The sequence below is a fragment of the Gopherus flavomarginatus genome, chromosome 5 (assembly GCF_025201925.1).
Source record: "Gopherus flavomarginatus isolate rGopFla2 chromosome 5, rGopFla2.mat.asm, whole genome shotgun sequence".
In the NCBI taxonomy this organism is placed as follows: Eukaryota; Metazoa; Chordata; order Testudines; family Testudinidae; genus Gopherus; species Gopherus flavomarginatus.
This window is the reverse complement of record NC_066621.1, coordinates 2439085-2458307: the sequence shown is the minus strand read 5'-3', so window position 1 is coordinate 2458307 and position 19223 is coordinate 2439085. Positions and strand designations below refer to the sequence as shown.

General features: G+C 59.7%; 1 protein-coding gene across 4 annotated transcripts in view; it reads right to left on the bottom strand.

Moving 5' to 3' along the window:
• Positions 1 to 887: 887 nt before the first annotated feature.
• Positions 888 to 19223, bottom strand: part of SETD1A (SET domain containing 1A, histone lysine methyltransferase) — a 36474-nt gene continuing 18138 nt past the window's right edge. For 2 of the 4 annotated variants that reach the window (XM_050956660.1, XM_050956658.1), the window contains 15 exons: positions 18882 to 19003; positions 18172 to 18395; positions 16319 to 17396; positions 15183 to 16049; positions 14459 to 14635; positions 13974 to 14061; positions 13366 to 13499; positions 13015 to 13096; positions 12140 to 12400; positions 10327 to 11646; positions 9637 to 9806; positions 9094 to 9204; positions 8525 to 8644; positions 8089 to 8226; positions 888 to 5688 (listed from right to left, as the gene is read on the bottom strand). In XM_050956660.1, coding sequence (XP_050812617.1) covers positions 5515 to 5688; positions 8089 to 8226; positions 8525 to 8644; positions 9094 to 9204; positions 9637 to 9806; positions 10327 to 11646; positions 12140 to 12400; positions 13015 to 13096; positions 13366 to 13499; positions 13974 to 14061; positions 14459 to 14635; positions 15183 to 16049; positions 16319 to 17396; positions 18172 to 18395; positions 18882 to 19003 — 5066 coding nt within the window. In that variant the 3' untranslated portion in view covers positions 888 to 5514. The remainder of the gene's footprint in view (positions 5689 to 8088; positions 8227 to 8524; positions 8645 to 9093; positions 9205 to 9636; positions 9807 to 10326; positions 11647 to 12139; positions 12401 to 13014; positions 13097 to 13365; positions 13500 to 13973; positions 14062 to 14458; positions 14636 to 15182; positions 16050 to 16318; positions 17397 to 18171; positions 18396 to 18881; positions 19004 to 19223) is intronic. The other 2 variants (XR_007774883.1, XM_050956661.1) reach the window with 2 other exon arrangements.

The window sequence follows — 19223 nt, the reverse complement described above, 5'->3', positions numbered from 1 at the left end:
ACAAGGAGCCGTAACCAGACCCCGGGGTTCCTCTTTCACACACTGAGCCACTTTCGCTTGCAAACCGCTGGGTGTCTGCCACCAGCAGGGCATGGGCGGGTATCAGGGGGAACGCTTGTGCCAGATCAGAGCCTGAGCCCCTGAGGGGGGAAGGTCCCTGTCCCATTCCCCACCCCCAGGCCCAGCCAGTCCCCCATCCTGGGGTTGGATTGGAGCTGGTACCCCCTAGAGGGGAAAAGTCCCCATGTCCCATTCCCCACCCCAAGCAAGCCAGTCTCCTGGCCTGGGGCTGGATCAAGGCCAGCGCCCCCTAGAGCAGGGGTGGGCAAACTCTGGGCAGCACGGTAAGGGGGCACACAGCAGGGGGGCTTGGATAGAGGACAGGGGAGTTCAGGGTGGTGGTCAGGGGGCACAGGTGTGGATACGGGTCGGGGTGGGGAGTAGGGGGTTGAATGGGGGCAGGGAATCCCAGGGGAGCCAGTCAGGAAGGAAGGGGGTTGGATGGGGTGGCAGGGGACAGGAGTTCAGGGGGGCAGTCAGGGACAGGGAGAAGAGATGGTTGGATGGGGCAGGGGTCTCAGGGGGGCCCCTCAGGAATGAGAGAAGGGGTTTGATGGGGAGAGGAGTGTCTGGGGGTGGTTGTGGGGGCACGACCCCCTCCCCTAACTGGCCCGCCATACAATTTCCAAAACCCAATGCCGCCCTCAGGCCAAAAAGTTTGGTCGCCTCTGCCCTAGAGGGTAAAGGCCCCATGTCCCATTCCCCACCCGAGCCAGCCAATCCTGGTCGAGATTGGAAGAACAGCCAATCACACACAGTCTCTCTCTCTCACACACACAGATGGCAGGGGCGAGAGACACACGAAAACCTGAGACCCACAACCAGGGTAAGAAAAAATATAAATTACCCCCCTTTGGGTGTCTGTATTTCTTTTTTTTTTTTTTTTTACAATAAAAGTTTAATGACATTTATAAAAATGTGCTTGTCCGGCACCAAGTATTGAATCCACAACGTATTAACATATGTACAGTAGGAAACTGAGGACAGTAAATTAAAGAGAGAGCGGAGGGAGATCGCTCCTACTTTGGTGAAGGAGGGGTAGGGGAATGTGTGTTTTCTTCACTCTCTGAGCCCAACACACATCGAGAGAGGGGGAACCTTTCAGGGAGTGTTTTTTGACCTACCCTAGAGCGCTGGGAGTCGGTTCTGTGTGGGGTTTTGTCCGATACCGAGATAGAGGGTGATCTCTTCTCCCATCTGAGTTTCTGATCTGGTTCCTCTCGGCTCAGAAGCTTGGACAGAGATCACTGGAAACTGCTTTGCATCCATGTCTAGTTCTGGCTACTGTTTGTGCCCCCCCCCCCTCCCCGGAGGAGGATTCCTTCTTTGGGGTTTATTTCCAAGAAAGCAACGGTTCAGCTGAGACGGGAGAAAAGAGATCCCAAAGCCTCTCATACCCAAGACAGCCAAACCCTCAAAGGCAGATGGGAAAGAAATCTCAGACAACAGGCAGCTGTTTAAGAGACCTACTTAATGTGATTGCTGAACGCAAGGTTGGTGAGTTCCAACGGAAACGGACAAGGTCTTTGACAAATTGGGATGGAGACAAGACACAGGCCTGGCTGACTCTTAAATCAAAGTCCGTCAGATGGGCTGGCATCGCTTACCATTCATAGGGGATGTCTGGGGAGTTAAGTGGGGAAGAGTTTGTGGCTTAGAATTAAATCAAGAAGAGGTGTTAACTAAAAAAAAAAAAAAGAAAAACAAAATAATTGGGGGGGAGGGTCAGATGGCAGGGTGATTCATGCCCGTCACAGATCGGAATGGGCAGATATTCCTCATAGTAGATGGGGTTTGAAATTGATTTTCTCCCTCCTGGATGAGCTGTGGAGCAAACAATGAAGCTGTGATTTTTCAAAAGCCTACTCCTCATCACCAGGGGTGCCTTTCCAACCAGGGCGATTTAGAAACCCGACTCCCATTTATCACTGAATCTCAATCTCGTGGTCTGCTTTGGAAAGATCCAGGGATCGCTGAGATCCAACGAGACACAGGAGCTCTGGCCCACACCCACCGAAGTCAGATGTCTATATAACGTCGAGAATCTGGACCTGACTCTAAATCCTGTGTGTCTCGAAGTGACCACGGGAGCTTCAGAAAGTTTGAGAGACTCGTCTAAAAGCCTTGGCTAATATGCACACCCCAGAGCAAGGGCCTGAAATCTGGCTTTCTGAGTTGACAGGAGGTCCCCATTCTCCCCACACCTTTGCAGAGCTGGAGTGGCAAAAACGTTTGCTCCGACACCAAAAGCTAGAAGCGAGCCCAGAGATTAAAATCAGTGCTGAGAAAATGAGACAAGTTACAAACCACTGCAGACGGAAACAGTTAAAAAAAACTAAATAAGGAGCTGGCGGATTTAAAAGTCTGTAAACCAGCTTCAAAATGGAGGAGTTCTGAGTTGTTAGGCGCATGTTAAATGCCCCGTATCGCAGGCGCTACGGAGATTTCTTCCTGGCTTAGGGCCCACTCGAAAGAGGGGACACATCAGGGACATGAGTTTCATTGGAGCTTGAGTGTAACGTTTTAAAAAGAGGCCTTTCCTTCTAGTCTCCTATGCACCCAGATGTCCAAGATGATCTCACTGGGAGGAAAAGTTGTGCACTGTATTAAAGCTGATTTAAACAATACACAGAGGAAACTGCCAGTTTCAGTGGGTTAAGAGGTTCGAGTCTATAGCCCTTGGTTGGTGTATTTCTGTCTAGCGAGTTGCAGGGGGAACGGCAGGTTTAGATGTCTTCACTGTGCGTGGTGCGGAATTTGGACAAGATAGACACTCAGTTACGATTCAGCGAAAAATAAATTGGTCGTAAATGTCGCTCTACAGAAACGGGCAGATTGAATCTGTTGATGCCAGCGAGAATCTGCAATCGATTCCACTGATTCCAACAAAAGTTGGTTACACCAGAGGAAATCTGGAGTGACTTTAATGGAGTCTCTCCAGGTTGAGGCTAGTGTAACTGGGATCAGAATTTGGCCATAGTCCTGCAGAACCCAGTGCAGTCACTCTGGATTTACTCCAAGATTCTCCCACTGCCCATCTCAGATGAACTTTTACCCAATTCAATTCCATTTGCTAAGAACTCTCCGGGGGACAGAGACAGCCGCTGCCAGACTGACAGCACGGCGATATGATGGCAGAGGCAAAGCAGTTTCCAATCAAAGCCAGGAAGATTTCCAACAGCCAAGGTTCGGCGGTTCAATCTCATGAGATGTTGAGGCCTTCTTCTGACAGTCACCAGGAGATAGATTTGAGCTCAAGGCAAAAAGTTATTGAAGCAGACTTGAGGAAAGAACAGCCTTGATTCTTCAGACACTGCTATTTCTGGGGTGCCCATACTGACATCTGAAAGGGACCTGACTTTCAGGAAATCCTGACTATCTGCCCCCTGGAAGCCAGATATTTGTGTGGAATCTCGAGCTAGCCACCCCAAAAATCACTAGCCATTTTGGAAAAGCAGATACTTGGCTGGCAAAGGAGAACAGCGCTAAGGGTGATAAATTGGCTGTCGATCTCAGCTCTGGCTTTACACCTCGGAGTCCCATATAAGAAGGGGAATGCATTGGCATCTAGATCGGCCCTGTGGATGAGAGAAGAGAATTTGCGGATGGATACATGGATAATCTGAGGTGAACGCAAAACTAAATGAGAAGCGAATTTGGGGATGGAACTGTAGATGTGGAAAATCCAAACCTCGAAAAGGCAGATGCAACAACAAACAAGATTTGGTGATTTACGCTTTAGCACAGACCAGCCCAAAGCTCAGAAACAGGGACAGAAATTTAACTGCCTTCCCAAACAAAATCCCATCAAAACACAGAGCTGAAGGCAAATCAACATCTCATAGATTGGACCCCAGATAGTCCAGCCACCTTGACAAAATCCGCCGGGGAGGAGCATTCATCTTTTGAAAACAAAGTCATAAACCCACCCAGCATCACGCTGAGACTCGCGAACGACACTACAAAAGTTGGGGCAAGATTGGCTCCATATCCACAAACCAGATTTCCTGTTTTCCCGTCTTTCAGAACCGACTCCCGTTAAAAAAATCAACTCAACAAACTGTATTTTCTCCAGTGCCCATCCATTAAGGGCTTTCTGTTCACCCCAGGGGTAACAAAGCAAACTTCACATCAAAGGAAATTAAACTGGGGCAAGGGGAAAAAGGATAACTTATTTACAACCATTTTTCTCTTTTTTAGTCAGAAAAGGGGAAAAATAACAAAAAGAATATTTACATACCAATTACTTTTGTGTGTTTCTACAAGAAACAGCCAGTCCATCTGGAATATATACACAACTTTCTTCTCCTAAAGAAAAATTAACAGGGGGTCTTGATTCTGGTCTCGGCTTACGCTGGTGATACACTCTGCCCGAGCGACACCGGGGTGAGCGAGAGGAGAATCCAGCCCCTTTATTATTATCTATTTGTGTTTGTATTTTATTTTTTAATATGTCGGGGGGAGGGAGGGGTGCACACTGATTGGCAGCAGGATATGGAGATGAAGTGATCTGATTGGTTCTGTTCTATTTGAGAGGGGACTGGGTATCGTTTTGTTTTGTCCAGAGGGAACGATTTCTCCACAGAAATGTCAGGGCACTAAAGCTAAAGTGACGCAGGACTTTGCGAGGCACTGTAATCAAAGGACGGAGGCGGTGTTCATAGTGGAGTGAATCAGGAGTGGCACCTGTTACAAAACTGATGAGGGAGGGAACAGAACAGTAAAAACGCAACCATGCTAAACAGATCCTGCCCCGCCACAGAGAGCGCTCGGGAGCTACCTGGTGCGGGTGGGAAGAGCAGCAGGGACAAACAGACAGAGGGACAGGAAGAGTCTGCTTCAGGCTCTAATGCTTTGGACTCCGACCCCTTGGGTGGTTAGAGACATTGCCGGCGCTTTCAGCTGCTTGCGTACTATGGTCACACCAATGGCAAGACCATAGCATTTCCCACCATGTTCAGCTACCTTCCCCTGACAACTGGGTGGCGACAGGTGTCCATTAAGCAGGAGGACAGGGGAGAAGGGAGGGGTCCTGCAGGCAAGGACCCAAATTCCTCTTCAGAGGCAGGGAATATAAATGCAAAGCAAAACTCCCAACTGTGGTGGAAAGAGGGCAGCTCCACTCCCAGCATGCACTCTGCTCTTCTGCCCCCAAAGCATCCTGGGGATTTGGGTCAAGCACCCTGGTCTTAAGCAGAGCTGCATGCTGGGAGTTGTAGGTGGGGAAGGAATGAGTCTTGCCTGGGCAAAGCTGCTTCCAAATCAGCTCATGCCAAAACGCTGCCAACGCTGACTCTGGAGCCAATCAGCAAGGGGCTGGGGGGTCACTAAAGACAACCTGAATCCGGAGCTGGCTTCCCCTGGAGAAGGGCGGATCCTGGCAGAGAACCGACTGGCCGCGGGCCCCATTACCAGGCGCCGGAGGACGGGGCAGGGAACACAATAAATACGGCCTCAGTTCAGCGTGCCGCGGCAGTTCTCTGTGCCGCACAAGCAGGGAATCTTGTTCTCCTCGATGGGGAACTTGTAGTCGTAGGTGATCTCCTCGTTGACACTGATGGGCTGCTTGGAATAGATGACGATCTTCTTCTGAGCCTCTATGGTGATCACTTTGGCATAGCAGTTGGGCTGAGGGATACAGAGAGTGGGTGAGCGACAACCACATTATTCCCCCCACCCCCTCAGCTTGGATGGGCCCTCCCGGGGGGATATGGAGAGCCCACCCGCAGCGCCCTCGAGCCCTCCTCTCATAGGTACACAAGCTACAGAGGGGAGGGACCCAGGAGATTGGGGATCAATCCCGGCTCTGCCACTGACTCCATGTGAATGCAGTCACTGCCTATCTCCGGGCGTGGCTCCCCCAGCTGTAAAGCGGGGCCATACAAGCTGGGTGGCCCAGACTGACAGACCACGCTTGGAGACGAGCGATGGAGGGACAAACAGAAAAGGACAAAGCTTTGACGGAGGGACAGACACACAAAGAGCTGGGAGGGAGGGACGGGTGGAAGCAGACAGAGCCTGGGTGGATGGATGAACAGATCCAGGGACAGAGCAGCCCGGCCCAATGGCTCCGACCCCTACCCAGGGCGTTGTGTACACAGACGCTCACAAAGCCACCTGATCCGGGCCTGGCTGTAGAGGGAGGGAATAAGGAACAGCCTGTAGCACAGATGCCCTCACCCCAACTCAACAGGTGCTGAGGCCCCACCCTGAGCCCACAGGCGCTACCTCAGGTGAGAAGCCAGCAGCTCTGTCCCCCTCCCTGAGCCCACAGGCGTCACCCCGGGTGAGAAGCCAGCAGCTCTGTCCCCCTCCCTGAGCCCACGGGCGTCACCCCAGGTGAGAAGCCAGCAGCTCTGTCCCCCTCCCTCAGCCCACGGGCGTCACCCCGGGTGAGAAGCCAGCAGCTCTGTCCCCCTCCCTGAGCCCACAGCCGCTACCTCGGATGAGAAGCCAGCAGCTCTGTCCCCCTCCCTGAGCCCACGGGCGCCACCCTGGGTGAGAAGCCAGCAGCTCTGTCCCCCTCCCTGAGCCCACGGGCGCCGCCCACGGGCGCCACCCCGGGTGAGAAGCCAGCAGCTCTGTCCCCCTCCCTGAGCCCACAGGCACCACCCCGGGTGAGAAGCCAGCAGCTCTGTCCCCCTCCCTGAGCCCACAGGCGCCACCCCGGGTGAGAAGCCAGCCACTCTGTCCCCCTCCCGGAGCCCACGGGCGTCACCCCGGGTGAGAAGCCAGCAGCTCTGTCCCCCTCCCTGAGCCCACGGGCGTCACCCCGGGTGAGAAGCCAGCAGCTCCGTCCCCCTCCCTGAGCCCACGGGCGTCACCCCGGGTGAGAAGCCAGCAGCTCCGTCCCCCTCCCTGAGCCCACGGGCGCCACCCCGGGTGAGAAGCCAGCAGCTCCGTCCCCCTCCCTGAGCCCACGGGCGTCACCCCGGGTGAGAAGCCAGCAGCTCCGTCCCCCTCCCTGAGCCCACGGGCGTCACCCCGAGTGAGAAGCCAGCAGCTCTGTCCCCCTCCCTGAGCCCACGGGCGCCACCCCGGGTGAGAAGCCAGCAGCTCTGTCCCCCTCCCTGAGCCCACAGGCGCCACCCCGGGTGAGAAGCCAGCCACTCTGTCCCCCTCCCGGAGCCCACGGGCGTCACCCCGGGTGAGAAGCCAGCAGCTCCGTCCCCCTCCCTGAGCCCACGGGCGTCACCCCGAGTGAGAAGCCAGCAGCTCCGTCCCCCTCCCTGAGCCCACGGGCGTCACCCCGGGTGAGAAGCCAGCAGCTCTGTCCCTCTCCCTGAGCCCACGGGCGCCACCCCGGGTGAGAAGCCAGCAGCTCCGTCCCCCTCCCTGAGCCCACGGGCGCCACCCCGGGTGAGAAGCCAGCAGCTCCGTCCCCATCCCTGAGCCCACAGGCGTCACCCCGGGTGAGAAGCCAGCAGCTCCGTCCCCCTCCCTGAGCCCACAGGCGCCACCCCGGGTGAGAAGCCAGCAGCTCTGTCCCCCTCCCTGAGCCCACAGGCGCCACCCCGGGTGAGAAGCCAGCAGCTCTGTCCCCCTCCCTGAGCCCACAGGCGCCACCCCGGGTGAGAAGCCAGCAGCTCTGTCCCTCTCCCTGAGCCCACAGGAGTCACCTCGGGTGAGAAGCCAGCAGCTCTGTCCCCCTCCCTGAGCCCACAGGCGCCACCCCGGGTGAGAAGCCAGCAGCTCTATCCCCCTCCCTGAGCCCACGGGCATCACCCCAAGTGAGAAGCCAGCAGCTCTGTCCCCCTCCCTGAGCCCACAGGCGCCACCCCGGGTGAGAAGCCAGCAGCTCTGTCCCCCTCCCTGAGCCCACGGGCATCACCCCAAGTGAGAAGCCAGCAGCTCTGTCCCCCTCCCTGAGCCCACAGGAGTCACCTCGGGTGAGAAGCCAGCAGCTCTGTCCCCCTCCCTGAGTCCACAGGCGTCACCCCAAGTGAGAAGCCAGCAGCTCTGTCCCCCTCTCTGAGCCCACGGGCACCTCCCCACCAGGGCGAGAAGCCAGCAGCCCCGCCCCCTCACCGTGCAGCAGTGGTTGATGAAGCGGGCCAGGTTGCCGCACTTGGTGGCGTCAATGATGGTGTCGTGATCGACACGGAACAGGTAGCTGCTGCCAATGCCCTCCTGCACGTAACGCTTCTCCCGCATGTCGGCCACCACCTATGGGCATGAGGAGAGCGGTGAAGACACGGACAGCCTGGGCTACACACTGCCCTGCGGGAACAGCTGCACCCCAGCGGCTTGTCTGGCACTGAATTGCAGCCAGCTCTGGGGAGGGGCAGCTGGAGAACAGTCGCACAGCGACACTGCACACAGATGGCTCACTCGGTGCTGAGATGCACCCACCTGTGGGGTCGGGCAACTGGGGGACTGACCCTTGCCAATTTCACCCCCCCCACACACACACACACCGCCTGGCACCAATAGGGCGGTGCCACTGCCGCACCCCCGGACTCACCTGTCGGATGTTCTGCCCCACATACTCAATCACCATCTCATCTGCTGCGATCGGCTCCATGGCGAACAGGCCCCACTCGTGGATACGGCTCCGGCCAAACCGCAGCTTCTTCTTACGGAACTGGAGTGAGGGGGGACAGGAGGGTGACAGTGCTGGTGTGACCGGGACACACGGGTCCTAGGGGGCAGTCGTGTCCCTGCACCGAGCTCCTGCCCCGTACCCTGCAGCACAGCGCCCCCTAGTGGAGTAGCTCTCACACTTTTGTACTGGTGACCCCTTTCACACAGCAGGTCTCTGAGTGCAACCTCCTCATATAAATGAAAAACACTTTTTATATATTTAACACCACTATAAATGCTGGAGGCAAAGCAGGGTTTGGGGCGGAGGCTGGTAGCTCATAGCCCTCCTCCCCCGGTAATAACCTCGTGACCCCGAGGGGTCCCAACCCCCAGTTTGAGAACCCTTGCCCTAGTGCGTTGAGGTCATTGGCTCCCAGGACATTCTCTGCCCTTCCATAGCCAGGGAAGCTGGTCCTGCCTCACCAAGGAGCCACAGCGCTGAGCACGTACCTTGAGCTGATTGAGCTTCAGCAAGTCGCTGTCCAGGATGGCGGAGGAGCCGATGGCGCTGAGCAGGCGCCGCTGCTCCGACCTCCGCTCTGACAGGATGCGGTTGGTGCCCTAGGAGACGGCAGGAGACGGGGTTAGAACATCTGTCCCCCCAAAAGGGGTCACATCACTGACCAGTGAAATGCCCACACCCCCTCTCCATGTCTGCCAGGGGAACAGGCAGTTCGGGATGATTCAGTCCTGGGTGGAGACAGGCAAGATGGGCCTGGCTGGGGCATCTCCACCTCTGCCAGGTGACAATCCTGCCCCCTGGAGAGACTGGCCCAGCTGGGGCATCTCCATCTCCGCCAAGGGAACAGGCTGTTGGGGATGACGTGCCCTGGGTAGGGACAGATGAGATGGGCCTGACTGGGGCATCTCCATTTCTGCCAGGGGAACAGGCAATCAGGGACAATCCTGCCCCAGGTGGGGATGGTGAGATGCGCCCCCCAGGGCATCTCCATCTCTGCCAGGGGCTCAGGCTGCCCGGGACGCTCCTGATACCTGGGTGTCCATCACCTCCAGCTCCTGTGCCGTCACAGGACACACGTCGAGATATTTGTCCTTCTCCTTTTTGCTGATGGGGTAGTAGCCTTCGCTGCGGGCACAGCCAGTCTGGTGCTCCCGCAGGTCCGACGACTTCCGCTTCCGCTTGGGGTTGGCGATGTTGGTGAGTGGAGGCAGGAGTTAAGGAAAAGGACAGCTGGGAGAGACCAAAGTGCCCAGACCTCTCATCCCCTCCAGGGGACAGGATCCATGGGCCTTTCAGCCTCTCTAGGGCTGGCAGCCAGGGGGCACATTTGCGTCAGGCTGTGCCAACAGGGGCAGACAGGGATGCCCACCACTCAGGCCACAGGGTACAGATCCCACAATCTCGTGTTCTACAGGACACCAGCCATTCAGCTGACTACTAAACCTCTGGGGCCTTATGGGAGCCAGCACCCCTTGTGGCCCATTTCTCCCTCCCTAAGCCAGCAGGTCCCTCACCTGGGGCCAGACTGCAGCCAGCACCCCCTACAGAAGAAAGGCCCCCTCTCACCTTCCCCACCTCTGAACTAGCCAGCCCCGTCCTGGACAAGATGGGAGCCAGCACCCCCTAGAGGGGAAAGGTCCCATGTCACGTTGCCAGCGCCCCCAGCCCCACCTGGGGTGGGATGGGAGCCAATACCCCCAGAGGCTCTACAGTAAGGATATTGGTGTGGTGCACCCAGTGGGTGTCGTTGAGCCAGTCAGTGCTGTTGTCCTCCTGCAGCAGGCGCTCGTAGGTGAGTTTCAGATAGTGCATGTCTTCCACGTCCAGACCCGAGTTCCAGATGTCATAGAGGATGGTCATCTGCTCGAACTCGCTGCGGGTCTCAAAGGAGAGAAGGGGCTGGGGCCAAGGCTTGTGCGAGTGGGAGCGCAGCGTCCGCCGGCGCGTCTCGCCAGCATCAGCATCCTCGCTCTCCTCCTCCTCCTCTTCACTCTCTGAGGGGCAGGGCTCCGAGGCCGGGGAGTCCGGTGCCTCCTCTTTGTCTCGGTGTCGATTCCTCCTGGCCCGCTCCTCCCCAGCCAATGCCAGGAGGGCGCCCACCTCTGGCTCAGCCTTGGCCTCGCTGGCCTCAGCCACCACCTCCTCCGGCGCCTCCAGCACCTCCCCAACGTGCCCGCCAAAGAGATCCACCCGCAGCACCTCAGCTGGGCCCGGGGCCTCCTCCTCGGCCTTGGCTGCTCTCCGGGGAGCTGGCGGCGTCGCTCTCACAGCCATGGCATAGTTGTGCTCCAGGAGGATGCTGTCTCGGGGTGCAGGCAGAGCACGGGGGGGCGACTGCTCTTCTGCCTCATCTGACGTCTCCGTGCCCTCCGAATCCTCAGTCTCCTCTTTGGCGCGGCCAATGGGCATCTTCAGGGCGATGTCTGCCAGCACGGCTAGGTCCACGCCACCCGCCTCGGGCTGGTTTGCCAGCTCCAGGAGGGACGAGGCGCCCAGCTGTTCTCGTAGCCGCAGCCGCTCGGCCTCCCCGCTGGCTAGAGGGCGTGGGGGCTCTGAGGAGCGGGAACGGGAGCGACGGCGTCCGCTGCCAGCAGGCGGCTCCTCAGCCCAGCACTTCACCAGCGAGGCGTGGTCGGCCGGCAGGTTGCTGATGGTTCTTTGGCTGGCTTTGGGGGGCTCCCGCTTACGCCCCCCACTGACAGGAGGCTTGGGGGCAGGGGGCGGCGTGGCAGGGCGGGGGGTGTCCTGCGCTAAGGGCACTTGGGGCATCGGCGATGCAGATTCCACAGGCACTACTGCAGGAGGCGCTAGCTCCTCGGCAGGGGGTGGTGGTGGGGGAGGAAGGGGAAGTGGGGACGGGGCAGCTTCGGCCACCTTCTCTGCCCCCACCTTGGCCACCTCCTCCTCGCCGGGGGCTGAGAAGGAGACTGTTTTCCGGCGCTTCTTGGGAGGTGGCAGGAGGGGGATGGGCGAGGAGGGGCGGGGAGCCAGCTCAGCCTCACGCTCCTCTTGGGGGGCGGCTTTCTGCTCCACTGTGGGCTCTGTGAGGAGGGAGATCACAGGGGGTTAGTGACCCCCAACCACACACCAAGATGGAACCCAGGGCCCCTCACTGCCTCCTGGCCTGGCCCTTACCGCGCCCCGCTTCAGTGCCTCCCACCACAGGCCTCAGCCAGAAGAGTCTTTGTCAGCTCAACCCCTTCCCAACATGGCCCCCATCCTGCTCCCTTGGCCCCGACACATGGCACGATATCCCCAATCTCCAACAACCCTCCGCTCCTGCTAGAGGGGGCATCTCCATCTCTGCCAGGGAGCAGACGGTTGGGGACGATCCTGCCCCGGGTGGGAACGAGCGAGATGGGCCCAGATGGGGCATCTCCATCTCTGCCAGGGAGCAGACGGTTGGGGACGATCCTGCCCCGGGTGGGAACGAGCGAGATGGGCCCAGATGGGGCATCTCCATCTCTGCCAGGGAGCAGACGGTTGGGGATGATCCTGCCCTTCCTGAGATGATGGACGTAATTGGCTATGTACCTAGCGTGGCCTCTTTGACCGTCTCCAGTTCCATGCCCGCCAAGGCCTCTACTTTGCTCTCCTTCCCTGCTGGCTCCACGGGGCAGCTGTCCATGGTGGACTCATCCATGGTGTCCTCAGCTGTCCCCTCTACGCTCTCAGCTTCGTCCGAGGAGGAGGAGGAAGAGGACGAGCTGCTCTCAGAGTCCGAAGCACTGTCGCTGTCCTCGTCCGATTCCTCGTAGAGGGAGTATACAGAGGAGTCCTCGCTCTCTGCTGCTTCTAGGCAAAGCGAGGGCAGCTCAGTCCCCACTGTATAGCAATCTATTGCTGAGATGCAGCTACCTCTGGGGCGGGGCAGCTGGGAACAGCCGCACAGTGACGGCTTGCTTGGCACTGTGACGCAGCCAGCTCTGGGGTTGGGCAGCTGAGGAACAGTGATATCACCTGGGAATGGCTCGCCCAGTCTCGAGGGGCAGCTGGGTAACAGCCCCCAACAAACATTCAATATTTCAGGGGGAAGCGATGGAGACTCCTGCATTGGGCTGGATGCACAGAGGGGAAGGAGGGAGCCAGAGCACCGGGGTTCATGCTCTGACTCTTGCTGAAGGGGAGCCAGGACTTTTGATAACCACTGAACATCAGAGGTCTGGTTTCTGCCTCACCTGCCGCTCTTCATGTGCTGGTAATACTGGGCACCGGGGCCAGCACGGACTGCCAGGGGTGAGCGCCCCCTGCCGAACCCACACCCAACTGCCTGCAGCACAGCGCCCCCTAGTGCCACACTGAGCCAGCCCTGCCTGCCAGCGGGGAGTACCCCTGCTGAGCCCCCACTGTGCTCCCTGCAGCACAGTGCCCCCTAGTGGAAACAATGGGAAACATCCCAGTTCTTTTACCTTCTGATTCCTCTTCCTTGTCACTGTGTGCTGCATCCTCCTCTTCCTCCTCCTCTTCCTCCTGCTCATCCTCTTCCTCCTCCTTGAAAGGATGAAATAGGTTACATGGAGAGAACTCTTGGGGTTCTGGAAAGGCTGGGAGAATCTTCTACCTTTGTGGGCTTTCCCTGATCCCCAGGCAAACCACCCTCAACTTACCTGGGAGATGAAGTCTTCAAATGGGGAGAGGAAACTGAGGCAGGCAGCCAGGGAAGGGATTGCATGCACAGCAGATGGGCCCTGACAGGGTGTCTCTACCTCTGCCGGAGAACAGACTGCTGGAGATGGGCTAGAAGTGATGGCTGCTCTCACCTTCTCCGAGGATGACTCTTCAGAGGTCTCTTCCCCCTCGCTGTCCAGGCAGAAGAGTTTCCGACGCTTGCCCGGTGCCTTGATCCACTCTTCGTCCCGCTTGGATCCCTTTGGTCCTTGGGCAGCCTCCTTGTCTGCGAGGGGCAAGGGCAGGGATTTAAAGGGAACATTTGCAGGGAGATGAAACCAGGAGTCCTGGCTGCCAAGCAGACTGTGCCCCCACTCCACCAACCATTTCTCCAATCCACCAGATCCTACGCCCCTCCCAGAGCCGGGGAGAGAACCCAGGAGTTCTGGCTCAAAGCCCCCCCTGCTCTAACCCACCAGACCACTCTCCTCCCAGTGCTAGGGACAGAACCCAGGAGTCCTGGCTCAAAGCCCCCCCTGCTCTAACCCACAAGACCACTCTCCTCCCAGTGCTAGGGACAGAACCCAACTGTCCTGACTCAAAGCCCCCCCTGCTCTAACCCACAAGACTCCACTCCTGTTCCAGAGCTGGGGACAGAACCCAGGAGTGCTGGTTCCCAGCCTCCCCACTCTCACCCACTAAACTGCCACTCCCCTCCCAGGGCTGGGATGGAACTCCCAGCCCCGCTGACACTGCTCACCATCCTCCTCCTCCTCTGCGGGAGTGGAAGGCCGGGGTCGCACCTCTTCGCTGCTCTCCGAGATCTCAGAAGGCTCTTTCCTCTTCACCTGCAAAGAGCACAGGGGCTGCCAGGGACAGGAACAGCTTGGGGAGTTGACAGGCTAAGAGCAGCGTCCTCCAAAGGGGAAAGGCCCCATGTCCATTCCCTTCCCCCCCCCACCCCCACCCCCACCCGACCCAGCCAGTCCCTGCCCTGAGACCGGAGTAGAGCCAGCGCCCCCCCCAAAGGGGAAAGGCCCCATCTCCATTCCCGCCCATCGCCCACGACCCAGCCAGTCCCCTGCCCTGAGACCGGACCAGAGCCAGCGCCCCCAAAGGGGAAAGGCCCATGTCCATTCCCTCTCCCCCGACCCAGCCAGTCCCCTGCCCTGAGACCGGAGCAGAGCCAGCGCCCCCAAAGGGGAAAGGCCCATGCCCATTCCCAGGCAGTTCAGGTGCATTCACCTTGAAGGACGGGAGCCTGAGTGCCCCACGGAGGCCAGTTCCGAAGCTGAAGCCCTCGAGGCTCACAGTGCCACCGCTCTTGGCCCAGTCGACCAAGGACAGCAGGGCCGGATCTTTGAGTTTGGTTTTCTCCTTCTCCTCCTCCTTGGCCTGCTGCTTGGCCGCGTTCTGGAAGGGCTGCAGGCAGGACACCCTATTAGTAACTCTGCCGAAAGCCACCATGACAAGGCCCCATGTCAGGGGTGGAGGGGCTGAGTTCTGCCTTGGGAACGGCACAGGCTGGGGGAGCATACACTGAACCCAGGAGTCCTGGCTCCCAGCCCCCCTTGCTCTAACCCACCAGACCCCACTGCCCTCCCAAGGGTGGAACAGAAGCCAGGCATGTCCTGACTTCCAGCCCCAACTCCGACAAACGGAACCCACGCCCACGCTCGCCAGGGCGAGTCAGTAACAGGGCCAAGTAGCGGCTTGATGCACTGAGGGGTGTGGACATGGGGAAGTCGAGGGGGAGCTAAAAGGGCTGGAGGGGCCCATAGCTGCAGGGCTGGAGGGGCATACTCCTCCAACACCAGCAGGCTGCTGGTGGGGGGTGTTCCCAAAGGGTTGGTGGGGAGGGGCAGATATTGGGCCTGGAGGTTGGGGGTGCCCTCTACTCCAACTCACAAGGGGCTGGAGGCAGAGGAGGCCCCAGAGCTCCAACAGCGGTGGGCTCCTGCGCTCTCACCTTGGCCTTCTGCTCCTTGCGCTCCCACCACTTGTCGAAGGTGCTGAAGGCCACATTCTCCACCATCTTGCGGTTGAGGTCACGCTGCATGATGCTCTTCATCTCCTGCGTAAGGGTGGCCAGGACGCTGTCCACAGTGGAGGCATGTGGGTCGCAGGGCGCCTCCTCCTGGTAGCCCCACGTCGCTGCCCGGTAGTCCAGCAGCCGCTGCGGTTGTGAGGGGGGTGGTGGAGGCAGGGGCTGCTCCGAGCCGGGCGGTGGCTCCTCGGTGCTGGCCGGCTGCTGCAGGAAAAGCTGGTCTCTCGGGAAGTGGCGGTTGTCCTGATCCAGTAGGTAGTGCCCGTAGAGTGGGTGGCTGGCGAACGCTGCCTCCTGATGGTAGGGGAAGGGCTCTTCATACTGCCCCTTGCCCTGGCGCAGCTGGTGCAGCCGGCTCAGCATCTGGGTCTGCATCTGGAAGGACATGGGCATCCCACCCCACTGGTTGCCCAGCCGGTTCATCAGCTCCAGGGAATTAACGAAGTCATAGATGTGGGGAGGAGCAGCCGCCCCAGGTCCTGTGCCCCCTGCGCCTGCCTGTGCACCATAGTCCGGGAGGCCCGGCGCCTGCAGGTGGTGGGGTGGCGGGGCCTGGGAGTAGTCGGCCTCGCCTGTCAGGTGGGGCAGGGACACTGACATGAGGGGCTGCAGTGGGTAGGTAGAGGGTGGCTCTGGCGGGTGGGCGAAGGCCGAGACACCCAGCGGGAGGTGGGCAAGGCCTGCAGGCAACACCGGGAAGTGTGGATCGGCCGGCGCCGACCCCGTGGGCTCATCCTCTGCCTCCTCCTCCGAGATCTCCATGTCCTCGCCCGATGACTGCTGGGAGGCCTGAGGAAGGAGGTGGGGTTAGGACACACCCCCGCTGTTCCAGCAACAGGCCTCCCCCTCCCGAGCACTCCCACCCCCACTTCTCCTCCCACAACAATCCTAACCCTTCCCCTTCCTCTCCAAACCCACATCATCCCCACAAGTCCTGGCTCCCAGCCCCCCTGCTCTAATCCACTGGATCCCACTCCCCTCCGACAACTGCTGATAGAACCCAGGAGTCCTGACTCCCAGCCCCACCCCCTTTCCAGACCGCAGGAGCAGCATCTCACCCTGTCCTGCCCGTTGGCCTTGGGCGACTCTACCCCGGCGTCCGGAGCTGGCACCACATCCTCAAAGCTGATGGGCAGGGGTGGGGGCGGGGTGCAGGGCCCATGCGGTTCTGCCCCCTTGGCTCCCGCCTTGCCCCCTTCCTCCTCCTCTTCCTCCGTATCTGAATTGAGGAAGGAGAACTTGGATCTTTGCTCCTTCAGCAGCATCTCAATGCGCGAGTCCAGGCTGCTGTGCTGGGCAAACGGGACGCTCTCATTGGTGGTCTCTGGCGCTGGGGAGCCCACACGGGCTGGTGAGGCCTGGGGGGCCAGCGATTGGGCCTGATCTTCGGTGCTGGCAGCTGCGGGGCTGGGCTCTTCCTTGCTTTCCTGAGCCAGAAATTCCGTGGGGGGCAGGGAGTTGGCAGCGAAGGTCTCGGCCGTGGGCAGCAGCCGGTAATCCTGATCACAGGGGTGTGGCTCCGGGGGTAGCGGGAAGGGCTCTGGGGGGGCCGGGTAGGGAGGGTAGATGGCACCGGGGGCTGCAAAGGGCTCCCCTTGCTGGCCAAAGCTGTGGCTGTTCTGGAAGAGGGTCCCATCCGGAGTGGCTGGGGCCACGGGGTAAGACGCTGCCGTGGTGGAAGCAGAGGAGGAGGAGGAGGAAGAGGAAGAGGAGGAGGAGGAAGAAGAGGAAGAGGAGGAGGAAGAGGAAGAGGAGGAGGGAGCAGGGGTGGGATCGTCCCGCTGGGGGCGCTCCCGGTGCCGAGAGTGGTAACTGGAGTCCTCTCTTTGGTGGGAGCGGTGGGCGGAGGAAGAGGAGGCGTGGTGGGAGGAAGAGCGTCCCTCAGAGGAGTGGCGGCGCTGGTAGCGCCCGCCTGCCCCCTCGAACTGCTGGTTGTAGGGCGAGTAGTGCGGGTCATTGGGGCGGTAGTGCGAGGAGGAGGTGGCCGTGGCAGCGGCAGCCGTGGAGGAAGAGGAGGAGGAGGAAGAGGAGGAAGAGTAATGCCGGCGGGAGTACGACTCCGGGTAGCTGTTCTCATGCCTGCGGGACTTGTAGGTCGGCTCCGGGTGACAGCTGGAGTAGCTGGGCGTGCCTTGCCTAGGAGACGGGGGTGGGGGAGACACAGGCAGTGAAACCCGGGCACCACAGGAACAGCTGTTAGACCCATCGCCGCTCGCGCTGAGCTGCGACCACTGCTGGGTTGGGGCAGCAGGATCACAGCCACACACAACGCCGCACAGAGCTGGCTCATCCAGCACTGACATACCGAGGCCAGCCTTGACTGCCGAGGGAGAGCACCCCTACTGAGGCCCCGCCCCGCAGCACAGCGCCCCCTAGCGCCGCACTCGGGCCCGGGGAGAGCACCCCTTACTGAGGCCCTGCCCTGCTCACTGCAGCACAGCGCCCCCTAGTGCCACACTGGGGCCAATCTTGGCTGCCAGGGGAGAGCGGCCCCTACTGAGGCCCCGCCCTGCAGCACAGCGCCCCCTAGCGCCGCGTTGGGGCCCGAGGACAGTGCCCTCTAGCGCCGGGGTGGGGCTAGGGGAGAGCGCACCCTGCCCGATAACACAGCGCCCCCTAGCACCGCACTGGGGCCTGGGGAGAGCGCACCCTGCCCTACAACACAGCGCCCCCTAGCACTGCACTGGGGCCCGCCCTGACTGCCAGGGATTAGTGACCCCTACTGAGGCCCTGCCCTGCTCCCTGCAGCACAGCGTCCCCTAGTGCCACACTGGGGCATTGGGGCCAGAACTGACTGCCAGGGAAAGCGCCTATCCTGCTCCTGCCACAGCTCCAGCCCAGCTGCCTGGCGTGAGCGCCAATGGCACAGGGATGCTGTGCACGGGTCCAGCAGAGAATGCAGAGTAGGTACCTGCTGGAGTAGGCCGAGTCTTGGGAATACGGCGTTCCTCCTCGGGGGGTGTGCGGGGTCCCCTGGGACGACTGGGGGGTAAACTGACCATAGAACGAGGGGGTATCCTGGCGAGCACTGGAGTATGGGGTGTCCTGAGAGCAAGGGGTCCCATTGCCAGGCGTTGAACCCACAGTGCTGCCTGAGTAGGAGGAGTCAGTGGACTGGCGCCGTCGGGACTCTGACTACAAGAGGAAGGAAGAGAAGTTTAAAGACATCTGGTACCTCTGGGGTGGGGCAGCTGGGAATTACCACACAGCGACACCGCATGGGGATGGGACGGCTCGCCCGGCTCTGAGATGCAGCCACCTCTGGGGCAGGGCAGCTGGGGAATAGCCACACACAGCACTGCACAGGGATGGCTCACCAGGTACTCAGATGCAGCCACCTCTGAGGAGAAGCATATGAGGGACAGCTACACAGTGCTCACCCGGTGGTGAGATGCAGCCAGCTCTGGGGCGGTGCTGCAGGATAACGGCTGCACACAATGCTGCACAGGGATGGCTTGCCTGGAGCGGAGATGCAGCCACCTCTTGGGCAGCTGGAGAACAGTTTGTAGCTCTGACAAGTCAGGCTACCTATTTCCCATTCCTACACCTGGACGTCGGTGCCTGAATCTGAGACAAGGAGTAAGAGCCTGGCTCCCAGCCCACCCCACCAGCCTCCTGTACCGTCTCAGCCTGGGCCACAGGCGCTGGGAATTTCTCGTTCAGAGATTTGCCCCCGGTGGGAACAGTCTGAGGGGTGTAGGAGCCATTGACGATCAGCTCATAGTACTTCATCCGCTGCTGTCCTGCAGGGGCAGGGTGAGAGCACATTTGACAGAACAAGGTCAGGCATGGTAATTCTTGTAGACGATTCATGATGCAGCCACTTCTGGGGCAGAGCGCAACAGTGGTACCACATATAACTAAATGGCACCCACCCCATTTTTCCAGGCTGCTGACAGAACTGCTCAGCTAAGGTGGAAAGACAGAGTGGGATTCTTAGCGAACAGGAAGCCAGGTGGACAC